The sequence below is a fragment of the Bombina bombina genome, chromosome 11 (assembly GCF_027579735.1).
Source record: "Bombina bombina isolate aBomBom1 chromosome 11, aBomBom1.pri, whole genome shotgun sequence".
NCBI lineage: Eukaryota > Metazoa > Chordata > Amphibia > Anura > Bombinatoridae > Bombina > Bombina bombina.
In genome coordinates, this window is record NC_069509.1 from 12,210,993 (window position 1) to 12,225,471 (window position 14,479).

A 14,479-nucleotide genomic window follows, 5' to 3' on the forward strand; every position below is an offset into this window, starting at 1 on the left:
TTTTTAGATAATTTGACATGTTATTGTGTTTAACCCAAAGATTTTAGGGACATTAAATGAAGGAAATTCAGATGTTTTGAGAAAAATTACATTATACATCACATAAATAATTTATCAACTTGCAATTTAAAGGACCAGTAAACACAGCAGATTTGCATAATCAACAAATGCAAGATAACAAGACAATACAATAGCATTTACTCTGAATTTCAAATGAGTAGTAGATTCTTTTCTAACACATTTTAAAGTTATGTATATTTCCACTCCCCCTGTACCATGTGATAGGAATCAGCCAATCACAAATGCATATGCGTATAGTCTGAGTTCTTGTACATGCTCAGTAGGAGCTGATGACTCAAAACAAGTGTAAATATAAAAAACTGTGCACATTTTTTTTTAATGGAAGTAAATTGGAAAGTTGTTTAAAATGACATGCTGTATCTGAATCATGAAAATTTTATAAAACCTGAGTGTCCCTTTAAAGAAATGGAATAAAATGAGACTGCACGATAAGAGAGAGACTTTTTTACTATTCAAAATTTTAAGAAAATAATGTTATGTTTTATTTAGACAACAGAAAGCGCCATAAGCACTGTGAAGTTTCCTGTTCCCTAATATCAATGTAACAGCTTGTAATGGGTAGAAGAAATAAAGTATTAGAAGAAAAATCCAAAAGAAGATGGTTTCATAACCAACATTCAAAGTGAGGCATAGTTGAGATACATAGTACAGTATTTGCAGCACCATGAGAAGGCTCATGGTTTTGGCTGCATTACACAGAGCTTTCAGATGAACAGATGGTCCACTCAAGGCATGTAACATGAGGGAGATGATGGTCAAGCCCAGTGACAACAAAATCAAAAGAAGCGGCCAGCAGATGGCAAAATTCAGGCCATAGATATAAAGAATTTTCTTCTGTGCTCTAAGTAGCTCTTCAGGATGAATTGTTGTGCTGTTAGCTTGTTGATTAGCAGTGACGTATCTGACAATGAAACCCAACATGAGAGAGACGAGACTATAGGATAACACAATGGATCCCACAAGGAGCTTAAGGAGCAGATTTGGGAAGGTCCACTTTAGATACAAGAGCAGATGATGCTGGAAATGGAGGATCTTGATACAGTAGTAAGTGCATAACCAGGCAGTTATCCAGGACACAGAGAGTGTTGTCCCTGCAAAAATGGAATCCATAAAGTTAAAACTGTAAGACATGTAAATGTCAGTAAACAAATAATATGTGATGCTAGTTAGTAATTGTGCACTCTGCATGATGATATTAAACAGTCCCAAGGCAAAGAGAATTAGGTCCACAGGACTTTGATATTGTCTTTTTCGTAATTCTTTGAGGCTGATGGCCAATATGAAGGTATTGAGAGGGATTCCAAATATGAATGCCATACCCTGAAGGGTACAATTAGCTATTCCCATAGGAAGCATCTTTATATGTAATTTCTGAGGATGCTGTAAGTAGCTCAATAACTCAGCGGATGTTCCTTATATGATGCAGAAAAGTCTCATATGGGAGTGTGGGCTGCGTATTGTCAACTAAATACCCCCAACGCATTTCCTTTCCACCAGGTGTGTTTACTGTGCTGTGTCCCTTTTGTATTTCTTTGTAATTTACATAAAACCTCAATAACCATTTTGGCAAGTGTGGGATTTGCATAGATACAAATAAATAGTTTTGCGTATAAATGTTGTCTGCCCAAAGTAAAGACTTAAAGAGCATTAAATGTTAGGTTTCTCATTATACCTTACCTGAAATTTAGCAAATTTTCAATGGACAGTCTAGACAAAATTAAACTTTTGTGATTCAAATGGGGCAATTTTAAACAACTTTCCAATTTTATCACCAAACTTCCTTTGTTCTCTTGGTGTTCTGTGTTGAAAGCTTAACCTAGGTAGGTTAATATGATAATTTGTTATATGTATGGAGTGAAGCGCTGCATTAAAACAAGCCACTCTTGGTTAACTATCTCCTTCCTAGATAGTTGTTTCTATATTAAGCTAACAATTGAGATTCTTTAAGAGGGCGCTTACAGCGTTTAGGTGTTTTCTCTGTTAATTTAGAAGTTACTAACCTTGTATTATATATGAGATAAATAATACAGACTAGGGACCTTATATAATGATTGGTGTGTTTAATATATACTGTGTATAATTTCAGACTCTCCTTTAAATAGTACAGATTGGAGGACTAAGTGATTTATTTTCCTAATAGTGGTTACAAAATACACCCAAATATAAACCTTAAATTAAGTTTCCTATCTTAATGTAAAGATTGATTCAATTATGATCTCAAATAGTGCAATAATGACAATTACCTTAAACAAATATGTGAAATAGTAACTAATATTTGAAACACATTAATGAGTTAAACTGGTTGATATTAAGACCAAATAACAAAGTTTCATTACCATGTGCCCTAATAAAGCTCCAAAATACTTATAGTGGATAAAACCTCTAAGTTCATTTATTTATTACAAAAATACAAAAATACCTATACAATGTCATCTAGACCTATTATACGCTCATGCAAATATTGTTATTTTTTGGTTTTAAGCTTTGATACAATTAATACAATCAGTACATTTGATACAGTTATTTCTAAACTTTTAAAATTGTGGCTAACGAATTGACTCAGAAAAAATAAAAATAGTGATGATAAAATAAATTTCTTAAAAGACAAGTAAAAAATATGTCAGTTTTAAAACGCTCGTTGATCTGTAAGATCATTTTACCAAGTTCCTTAGGGCTTAATAAACTTCCATCATAATAGCGTAAAGTGAAAGTATCTGGATGTGTTTGTTTTAGCCGGTTTGTCTGTATGCAAAACAATCTCCGTTATTTATGTAACATAATAAATCTATAAATGGAAATATGGGCTTAATTGTGCGTGAAAGAAAAGATGAAACATATGTGACTATCACTTGAAATTTGTCACACATGCAATAATAGGAAGAGCCAATCAAAATCAAGAGAAGGAGTTTTAAAAATGAAGCCAAGGCATCAACCAAAATCTTGAGAAAGCCCTGAAGGGGATGAAATGCGTGGATTTGCAACAAAGAGCTTGGTAGAGCGTGGCAGTATTCTGTTAAATGATGTCCACAACATCATGGAACCGGACACAGCCGAAAGGTAAAAGAAGGTCTGATCTCTGCGTACGTTGTACTGAAGTGCAGAGTTTTGAGGGACCGGATCCGATAGAGCTGTTCAGGTTGAAGAGAAAGGAGCATAAAGTACTTGCGCAAGTACCCGACACAGAAGCCGGGAGTGAGTGACGTCACACCATCCGGTAACAGAGGGAGCTGAGGCTCCAAAAACCACCAGAGGTCTTTAAAAAACTGCCAGAGATATCCAGAGGTAAGATCCACCTAAGAAATCAAGTGTGGAGGACTTCAGATTCTAAGGTGAGATTTTAAAAAACTTCTCCCTTGCAACAGAAAAGGTTTTGAAGGTGTGTGCTGCAAAAAAGTGTTATATAAAAAAAAACTGTAGGGGGGGGAATAGAGCTGTTTGAGGGGGGTCAGGGAGGGATCAGGGGGTGGGATGTATGAGGTGGGAGGCTGATCTCTACACTAAAGCTAAAATTAACTCTACAAGCTGCCTTATTAACCCTTTCACTGCTGGGCATAAAACAAGTGTGGTGCGCAGCGGCATTTAGCGGCCTTCTAATTACCGAAAAGCAATTTCAAGGCATACAGTATATGTCTGCTATTTTTTATTAAAGGGGATCGCAGAGAAGCATTTACAACAATTTGTGCAATTGCACAAGCTGTTTGTAAATTATTTCAGTGAGAAAAACCCAAAATTGTGAAAAAGTTAACATTTTTTTTTTTATTTGATCGCATTTGGCGGTGAAATGGTGCCATGAATTATATCAAAATTGGCCTAGATCAATATTTTGGGTTGTCTACTAAAATATATATATATATTTTTTGATAGGTAAATATAAAAAAGGCTCTATTTCTGTTTAAATGTAGTGATGGCAAAAATGCTAAAAATGCTTTTGGGGAAGTTTTTGTCTGAAATGCCCAGTCCTTAAAGGGACACTGAACCCAACTTTCTAATTTACTCCTATTATCAATTTTTCTTCATTCTCTTGCTATCTTTATTTTAAAAGCAGGAATGTAAATCTTAGCAGCCAGCCCATTTTAGGTTCAGCACCATGGATAGCACTTGCTTATTGGAGGCTTACATTTACCCACCAATAAGCAAGCATAAACCAGGTTCTTAAACAAAAATGGGCCAGCAACTATGCATCACATTCCTGGTTTTTAAATAAAGATAGCAAGAGAATGAAGAAAAATTGATAATAGGACTAAATTAGAAAATTGCTTAAATTGCATGTTCTATCTGAATCATGAAAGAAAGAATTTGGGTTTAGTGTCCCTTTAAGGGGTTTATAAATTGACCCCCAGATTTCTGTTTAATTTTTTAAGCTCTACTTGTGATGGGTGGTTATTTATCACCTGTTTACGGGTGCACAATAAATCTAGCCCTTATTGTGTGTGCAGATCTTATGTAATGTGGTACTTAATTACTGATATACAGGGAGTGCAGAATTATTAGGCAAATGAGTATTTTGACCACATCATCCTCTTTATGAATGTTGTCTTACTCCAAGCTGTATAGGCTCGAAAGCCTACTACCAATTAAGCATATTAGGTGATGTGCATCTCTGTAATGAGAAGGGGTGTGGTCTAATGACATCAACACCCTATATCAGGTGTGCATAATTATTAGGCAACTTCCTTTCCTTTGGCAAAATGGGTCAAAAGAAGGACTTGACAGGCTCAGAAAAGTCAAAAATAGTGAGATATCTTGCAGAGGGATGCAGCACTCTTAAAATTGCAAAGCTTCTGAAGCGTGATCATCGAACAATCAAGCGTTTCATTCAAAATAGTCAACAGGGTCGCAAGAAGTGTGTGGAAAAACCAAGGCGCAAAATAACTGCCCATGAACTGAGAAAAGTCAAGCGTGCAGCTGCCAAGATGCCACTTGCCACCAGTTTGGCCATATTTCAGAGCTGCAACATCACTGGAGTGCCCAAAAGCACAAGGTGTGCAATACTCAGAGACATGGCCAAGGTAAGAAAGGCTGAAAGACGACCACCACTGAACAAGACACACAAGCTGAAACGTCAAGACTGGGCCAAGAAATATCTCAAGACTGATTTTTCTAAGGTTTTATGGACTGATGAAATGAGAGTGAGTCTTGATGGGCCAGATGGATGGGCCCGTGGCTGGATTGGTAAAGGGCAGAGAGCTCCAGTCCGACTCAGACGCCAGCAAGGTGGAGGTGGAGTACTGGTTTGGGCTGGTATCATCAAAGATGAGCTTGTGGGACCTTTTCGGGTTGAGGATGGAGTCAAGCTCAACTCCCAGTCCTACTGCCAGTTTCTGGATCACACCTTCTTCAAGCAGTGGTACAGGAAGAAGTCTGCATCCTTCAAGAAAAACATGATTTTCATGCAGGACAATGCTCCATCACACGCGTCCAAGTACTCCACAGCGTGGCTGGCAAGAAAGGGTATAAAAGAAGAAAATCTAATGACATGGCCTCCTTGTTCACCTGATCTGAACCCCATTGAGAACCTGTGGTCCATCATCAAATGTGAGATTTACAAGGAGGGAAAACAGTACACCTCTCTGAACAGTGTCTGGGAGGCTGTGGTTGCTGCTGCACGCAATGTTGATGGTGAACAGATCAAAACACTGACAGAATCCATGGATGGCAGGCTTTTGAGTGTCCTTGCAAAGAAAGGTGGCTATATTGGTCACTGATTTGTTTTTGTTTTGTTTTTGAATGTCAGAAATGTATATTTGTGAATGTTGAGATGTTATATTGGTTTCACTGGTAAAAATAAATAATTGAAATGGGTATATATTTGTTTTTTGTTAAGTTGCCTAATAATTATGCACAGTAATAGTCACCTGCACACACAGATATCCCCCTAAAATAGCTATAACTAAAAACAAACTAAAAAATACTTCCAAAACTATTCAGCTTTGATATTAATGAGTTTTTTGGGTTCATTGAGAACATGGTTGTTGTTCAATAATAAAATTAATCCTCAAAAATACAACTTGCCTAATAATTCTGCACTCCCTGTATACTGTGTATATATATATATATATATAAACATGTATTATGTGTCAGATTGCTTGCCCAGTTAATAAGCATACCTAAATATGTTACATAAACGTTAGTCTACACATGGAAAAATCCTTAAAAATGACATTGTCAGTCTGGACCTGCCTGAAATCAAAACAACAGATTGGGTTGTTGGATAAAGTACAAACAAACACCAGAGAGATACCACAAATGTACTGTTAATAGATACAGAGGAGGAGGCAATTATAATTTTATCCACAATAATAATCCCATAAACTATGACAAGAAGTAACATAGTCCTACAAGCTCGGTAATAAGCCCCAAGCTGTGGAGTTCTCCAGTTTGCTGCATTAAGTTTTAGTCTCTTGATATGTCCCAAGAGAGAGAACAGTGAACAAGCTATAGATGTGAGTGATAAATGAGAGGCACAATACAAGCAAGCAAAATAAAGCTTATAGCGAACAGAGAATTGTACTGAAAACCTACTGCCATGAAGGTAGTGTTATGTCTCCTGAGGTTGTTTCTTTCATCTTTAGTTGAATATTCCATAAAACAGGGACACAGATGGTGATCAATCCTACTGCTGTGGCCAGGAACAGCTTGGGGGCAATTGCAGGGAATTTTCTCTTCAGGATCAAGAAAGCTGCGTGTTTGGTGTTGACAATCGTCACACAGTAGAAAGTACAGAGCCAGGCAGTGAACCAGAAACTGTTGCAAAAAGATAAAAGTATCATTACAAATGTAACTAAGGTCCATGTCTCAGAGAAGAAGATGTCAGGTACCAGCAAGTAGATGTACCCTTCAGCTGAGAAAAAGCCCTGTAATAACATATGTGCAAGGCTCATTGCAAGTTGTATTTGACTCTTAGGATTTAGGATGAATCCTGTTTTTCTGTCTTGAATATTCACAGCTATAATAAGAAGCTGAAGGAGCAAATGCGACAGGAGCGCAACTAAGGTTAGGGGCTCCTGCAAACAGAGCTTAAGGGGTTAATTTAGGCATTTTCTCTGAAAGGAAAAGGGAGGGGGGACAGGTTAGGTAGAAAGACAGGGGGAGGTGAGAGTTGGACAAAGGAATAGAGATTAGGAGAAAGGGGGAGGAGCTGAGAGAGAGAGAGTTGTTATAAGGAGCAGAACAGGAAGTATGCCACACTAACCATTTTTCTTGTTTCCACAGGAAGACGTGTTTGTAGAGCTGAAGATGTGAAGATGTCCACCAGGAATCGTAAGATACCGAGGAAATTCCTTGACGGCGACGACACCATATGGAGGACCAGGGCAATCCAGGCACAGCAGAGGCTTAAAAGACTGGAGAAGGAGAAAAGGCAGAAAGAAGGATTAACAGTCAGGAAGGAGAGCGGACCGCTGCAAACGGAAAGGCTGGTGGAGCAGGTGATACCAGCGGGTGTGAGCGGAGCTGGCGAGGTAAGTGCAGGGGTGGGTGGCAGGGAGACAGAGAGGTCTGGCAAGGAGGTAAGCTACCATGGCGGGGACATTAGTGACCCCCCATTATACCCTGACTCAGACGGCAGCAGCGATATCCCGGCCATATTTAGAGGGTCCCCCCCTCCCATTCCCCTTGTCCAAACCAGCCACGGTATAACTTGCAGAGTAGGCAGCGGTGAGAGGCCAATACCCCCTGGGCCGGGTCCCGAACAGAATACAGCGGGGCGCGGTCGCGCGCGAAATCCCGCGAGACATGAGCGGCCATCTTTAATCCCAGGCCAAAATGGCGGGGCGGGGCCACGCACTGCTAACACGACCACTCAAGCTGATATGGCCAGCCACACTATAAGTAACCGGGTGGGGAGCGAGCGCACTAAGCAGTTTATTTGTGATCCTTGGGGGGACCCGAAATACAAATGTACACGGGGGGAGGGAGGGGAGCCGGTTGCTGTTAGCACGGTTTCCCCAGATCGCAGGCAATATGTGTACATAGGGGGTGCTGGGGCGGATACAGTCAGGCCTATTACAGGGAGTGCAGAATTATTAGGCAAGTTGTATTTTTGAGGATTAATTTTATTATTGAACAACAACCATGTTCTCAATGAACCCAAAAAACTCATTAATATCAAAGCTGAATATTTTTGGAAGTAGTTTTTAGTTTGTTTTTAGTTTTAGCTATTTTAGGGGGATATCTGTGTGTGCAGGTGACTATTACTGTGCATAATTATTAGGCAACTTAACAAAAAACAAATATATACCCATTTCAATTATTTATTTTTACCAGTGAAACCAATATAAGATCTCAACATTCACAAATATACATTTCTGACATTCAAAAACAAAACAAAAACAAATCAGTGACCAATATAGCCACCTTTCTTTGCAAGGACACTCAAAAGCCTGCCATCCATGGATTCTGTCAGTGTTTTGATCTGTTCACCATCAACATTGCGTGCAGCAGCAACCACAGCCTCCCAGACACTGTTCAGAGAGGTGTACTGTTTTCCCTCCTTGTAAATCTCACATTTGATGATGGACCACAGGTTCTCAATGGGGTTCAGATCAGGTGAACAAGGAGGCCATGTCATTAGATTTTCTTCTTTTATACCCTTTCTTGCCAGCCACGCTGTGGAGTACTTGGACGCGTGTGATGGAGCATTGTCCTGCATGAAAATCATGTTTTTCTTGAAGGATGCAGACTTCTTCCTGTACCACTGCTTGAAGAAGGTGTGATCCAGAAACTGGCAGTAGGACTGGGAGTTGAGCTTGACTCCATCCTCAACCCGAAAAGGCCCCACAAGCTCATCTTTGATGATACCAGCCCAAACCAGTACTCCACCTTGCTGGCGTCTGAGTCGGACTGGAGCTCTCTGCCCTTTACCAATCCAGCCACGGGCCCATCCATCTGGCCCATCAAGACTCACTCTCATTTCATCAGTCCATAAAACCTTAGAAAAATCAGTCTTGAGATATTTCTTGGCCCAGTCTTGACGTTTCAGCTTGTGTGTCTTGTTCAGTGGTGGTCGTCTTTCAGCCTTTCTTACCTTGGCCATGTCTCTGAGTATTGCACACCTTGTGCTTTTGGGCACTCCAGTGATGTTGCAGCTCTGAAATATGGCCAAACTGGTGGCAAGTGGCATATTGGCAGCTGCACGCTTGACTTTTCTCAGTTCATGGGCAGTTATTTTGCGCCTTGGTTTTTCCACACGCTTCTTGCGACCCTGTTGACTATTTTGAATGAAACGCTTGATTGTTCGATGATCACGCTTCAGAAGCTTTGCAATTTTAAGAGTGCTGCATCCCTCTGCAAGATATCTCACTATTTTTGACTTTTCTGAGCCTGTCAAGTCCTTCTTTTGACCCATTTTGCCAAAGGAAAGGAAGTTGCCTAATAATTATGCACACCTGATATAGGGTGTTGATGTCATTAGACCACACCCCTTCTCATTACAGAGATGCACATCACCTAATATGCTTAATTGGTAGCAGGCTTTCGAGCCTATACAGCTTGGAGTAAGACAATATGCATAAAGAGGATGATGTGGTCAAAATACTAATTTGCCTAATAATTCTGCACTCCCTGTAGTCGTATCGATGTGAATGGGGGGAGGGAAGGTTCTAATTTCAGCAGTCCCCGAAGCGGAGCATTGAGGGATATACGCACACGGGAAGGAGGGGAGGGGTCGCCCCATAGGGGCGGCGGTGCACGCGCACTCCAAGCACAGATGGAACAAAATAGGGAGAGTAGGGCGATATATGTTGTGGGGGAAGGTATCAGATATGAGGTTAATGGGGAAGAGAATGAAGGGGCACTGCAGGTGGGTTGTGGTGACCGGTGCCCTGGCGGGCCCAGCACTTGGGATAATGGAAATAGGGGAGCAGTAAGATCAGGAGGTAATAGTGCAGAAGGGCAGAGGGGAGACCATAGGGGGGCAAAAGGGGGTCTAAGGGCATCGCAGCAAGGGAGGGCGAAGTGGGGCAGGGGTGGGTGGAAGTATATAGCAAGGGCCAGCATAACCAGAGGCCCCAAAAGAGGTATAGAACAGAGGAAACAGGGAGGGATAGACCTAGGACAATAAGGGATGTAGAAGGTAATACTTATGTGATGGTAGAGGATGAGCAGAGGGTGGAAGAAAGGGGAAGGGTGAGCAGAGGGGTGGAGAAGGATAACCACAGGGAATGGGAAAGAGGTACAAGTGAGGGTTCAGGAGGAAGAGAAGCAGACATATATACTAATACAAATTTGAATGCATTGCAGAGAGAACTTGTAAACAGCACGGCAAGGTGCACAATGGGAAAGGACGGAAAAGAAGGAGACTCTCTTGGAGCAAAGGAGAGAGGAGAGGCGAGCGGAAAAGACAACGGGAGGGAGCAGAATGTTCAGCCAAAACAAGGTAAGAAAATAATGTATTGCTTAGATAAGGGGTCAGACAGTTCATCTGAATGGGATTCTGATGACGATAAGGTGCAGGGGGAAGGTAATACGAGAATTTTAAAGTTTGTAAAGAAGATATACGCTAAACAAGGGAAAAAGGTGGCGAATGATGCCTTAACAGGTAGGGATGATAGTGAAGGGGAATTTGACGTGGATGACGAGGTTACAGGGACAAAATTAATGCCATTAACGACTCATTTAAAAGCGAAAGTCATAGTCAAGGCGCAGAAAGGAAGGTATGTGGATGTGTTTGAGATTACAAGGGAAGCAGTGGCGCTAAAAGCTAGAAGTGATGAGGGGAAGGGTAAGAAATTAAAGCAATCATTCCCGGAATGGGTAAAAGGGATGGTCATATACGCTGAGTGTTTTTTATCTGAAAACCCAGGAAAGGTAAAAGGGATGCTGAGATACATACACTTGATAGCGGAATGTTACACGACCTATGGTGGTTTTGGGTGGAAAGATTACGATGGAGAATTCAGGAGGGGGAACCTGCAGTTGGGGGAAAAAGGAAGGAAAGAGTTCGGTATAAAAATATTGGATATGTGGACGCGTTTAATAAAGCCAGCAGATAGCATGGGACAAAGACCGCTAGCATTAGCTTCAGCGAGGCCAGGAAAAGCAGAGGGGAAAGAATGTTGGGCCTATAATGAGAAGCGTTGTGACAGGGGCAATGGGTGTAAATTCAGGCACATATGCAGGTATTGCAGGGGTTTCCATGCGGGGGTGGACTGTAGGAAAAGTGGCGGGGGGAGTAATAAGCAGTTTTTTCGTGGTTCAGGAGGAAATAGTAGCGGAGGAGGAATGGGGAATGGCCAGAACACCACTGAGAGTAGATAGGTTGACAAAGGAGTTGGCAAATTATGATGATAAAGACGATAGGACAATGCTGATAAAGGGGTTAACGGAGGGGTTTGTAATACCGGTAAGAAATGAAGTGACTGGAGCAGTTAAGGTTAAGAATTTAAAATCTGCAAACGAGTACCCGGCGGTACTGCAGGAAAAATTAGACAAAGCAATAAAATTGGGGAGGATGGTGGGGCCATTTAAGGAAATACCCATACAGGGATTAGTCATATCACCATTAGGGGTAGTACCCAAGAAAGAAACAGGTAAATTTCGCATGATGCAACACCTGTCATACCCGAGAGGGAGGTCTGTAAACGATGCCATAGATAAGGCAGATGCGTCAGTGCAGTATCAGTCATTTAATTCGGCAGTGGAGATGGTGAAGGAGGCAGGGAAGGGCGCATTAATGGCTAAAATAGACATAGAATCCGCATTTAGGCTGTTACCATTGAATCCGGCCAGTTTCAGGCTAATGGGGTATAGATTTAACAAGAACTTTTATGTGGATAAATGCTTGCCGATGGGCTGCTCGGTATCATGCTCCATATTTGAGAAATTTAGTACATTCCTCCATTGGTTGTTGTAAGCAAGGACAGGTTCGGATAGAATTGTGAATTATTGGGACGATTTCATGGTAGTGGGCCGAGCAGGGGATGGCACATGCGCAAGGCTAAAGAGCTTGCTGGTGGATATGTTGGGGGAGCTAGGAGTCCCAGTAGCAGCCGAGAAATCAGAAGGGCCTAGTCAGCGGTTGTCATTTTTAGGTATCATGATAGATACAGTGAAAGAGCAATGCGAGCTGCCGGAAGAAAAAATAGAGAAGGCGCGACAGCTAATAAAAGAAATTTTAGGAAGAAAGAAAGTAGCGCTAAGAGAAATGCAGAAGTTGCTAGGCGTACTCAATTTCGCATGTAGAGTTATACCGGTAGGAAGAATATTTAAGAGGAGGTTGGAATTGGGGACAGCAGGAGTAAGGAAACCTGAGCACCTGATTAGGTTGACAGGTGAGATGAAAGTGGATTTGAGAGTATGGGATACTTTTTTAGTGGACTTTAATGGAGTCAGGATTTGGCCTAAATTAGCAGCAGCAAGTGAATTAGAGCTTTACACAGACGCAGCAGGGAGTGCGGGTTTCGGCGCATACCTGCAAGGTAAATGGTGTGCGGACAAGTGGCCAGTAAAATGGGAAACCAGCGGTTGGGTAAAAAACATAGCGCTGCTGGAGTTATTCCCAATAGTGGTAGCATTGGAACTATGGGGCAATTTGCTAGAAAATAAGAGCATTACATTCTGGTCTGACAATCAGGGGGTAGTAGACGCAGTTAATAATCTTTCAGCGTCATCAATGCCAGTAATAAAATACTTGCGTTATCTAGTTCTAAAATGCCTGCAATTGAATATCTGTTTTAAAGCAAAGCATATCCCAGGATACAAAAATGTAATAGCAGACGCCCTGTCTAGATTTAAGTGGTAGGTATTTAGGAAGGCCGCGCCTGCAGCTAGAAAGGAAGGTGAAAGATGCCCCATCTTTCTTTGGCAGATTTGGAGCGCATAGAGGGGATAAAGAAAATGGTGGAAAAATCATTGGCGCCAAGAACATGGAGGGCATACGACACCTATTGGAAGCAGTGGCTGGAGTTTAAGGGTGATGCAATAGGGGGAGAGAGGAGTAGGTTCCTAGAATGGCTTTGGTCATTAAAGATGAAAGGCATGAAAAAAGGGCAGGTGGGCATAGCGGTAGCAGGGGTATCTTTCTTTGCTAAATTAAGGGATAGGGAAGACATAACCAAATCATTCATAGTTAGAAAGGTTTTAAAAGCATGGCAGGTAGGTGAAGTCAAGCAGGTGGACGACAGGGAACCGATTACAGAGGATTGGTTAGAGAGGATGGTACCAGTGTTAGATGAGATATGCAGGAACAGGGATGAAGACAATCTGCTTAAAGCAGCATTTGTAATGGCTTTCTGGGGGGCATTTAGGATAGGGGAATTAATAGCAGCAAATAAAATGGATAAGGTAAACGGCTTAGGGGTAACAGATGTGAAGGTTTATGATGATAACATAATGGTGCTGTTAAGAAAATAAAAAACAGATAGGCAGGGGAAGGGCGTATGGGTGTCAATAAAAGAAACAGGGAGCAGTACATGCCCTGTCGGGAGGGTAAAGCAGCAGGTATTTTGAAGTTGGGTGACGTTAAATGATGTGGCCACAGAGGTGTGAGGTTAATGAATATTTGTTTTTCCATTTCAAGCAGAGCATTACGGGTATGGGTGGTCGGCCACTCATACGTGCATTGGGCCAGAGCGAGGGCGATGGCGTCAGGGTTATGAGAGCATTTAGGCTTCGTGCACAGGTTAGCTAGCATAAGGTGGATAGGCAAAAGGGGCATGTGCTGGAGCGAGCTAGTTCCTACCATACAGCAGGCAAGGAAAAGGTGGGGCCCCCCAGACGCGCTGATAATTCATTTGGGTGGTAATGATATAGGCGCATTACCGTTAAAAGAGTTGGAGGACAGTATAAAGGAGGTTATTAGCTGGTAAAAGGTGGCGTGGCCACAGCTGCAAGTTATATGGTCAAATATAATATCCAGAATACGCAACACGGATACACAAAGGGCAGGTTATAGATCGCGGAGGCGAGTCAATCAGGTGGCAGCGAAGATAGTTAGGGAGATAGGTGGAAGGGTGTTGGAGCATCCCTTGATAGCGGCTAAACGAGAAGAGCTGTTTCGTGCTGATAGAGTTCACCTGAACGAGGTGGGGAACGATCGGTTCCTGGAGGACATAAGGATGTTGGTAGCAGAGCTGGTGCAGGTGAGGAAAGGTCACTAAATGGGGGATGGCAGAAAAGGGAGCCTTTTTTGTGGCGGTGAAAACGGGTCTTACACGTGGGCGGGGCATCGAGGACGCGGGAGGATCCCGCTGCACATTCGGCTTGGCGCCGTGATCCGGTGATCTGGCTGCTGGGCGGACTGTGCAGCGGGTTCTCTCGGGCAATTCCTCGTGCCGCGCCACGGGGGGGTGTTTTGTGGTCATCCCCCCGGAAACGTAGACCCATGTTCAGTGGAAATGCATGGGCATTTATGTTGATTATGGTGTTGAAATTGCAGAAATTGATTGATTTATGGCTCTCT

General features: G+C 42.0%; 1 protein-coding gene across 1 annotated transcript; it reads right to left on the bottom strand.

The window, feature by feature from the left end:
• Nucleotides 1-555: 555 nt before the first annotated feature.
• Nucleotides 556-1,398, bottom strand: LOC128642157 (taste receptor type 2 member 41-like). Its single transcript, XM_053694836.1, has one exon. The coding sequence runs from the start codon at nt 1,396-1,398 to the stop codon at nt 556-558; it is 843 nt and encodes a 280-aa protein (XP_053550811.1).
• Between the last annotated feature and the right edge of the window lie 13,081 nt (nt 1,399-14,479).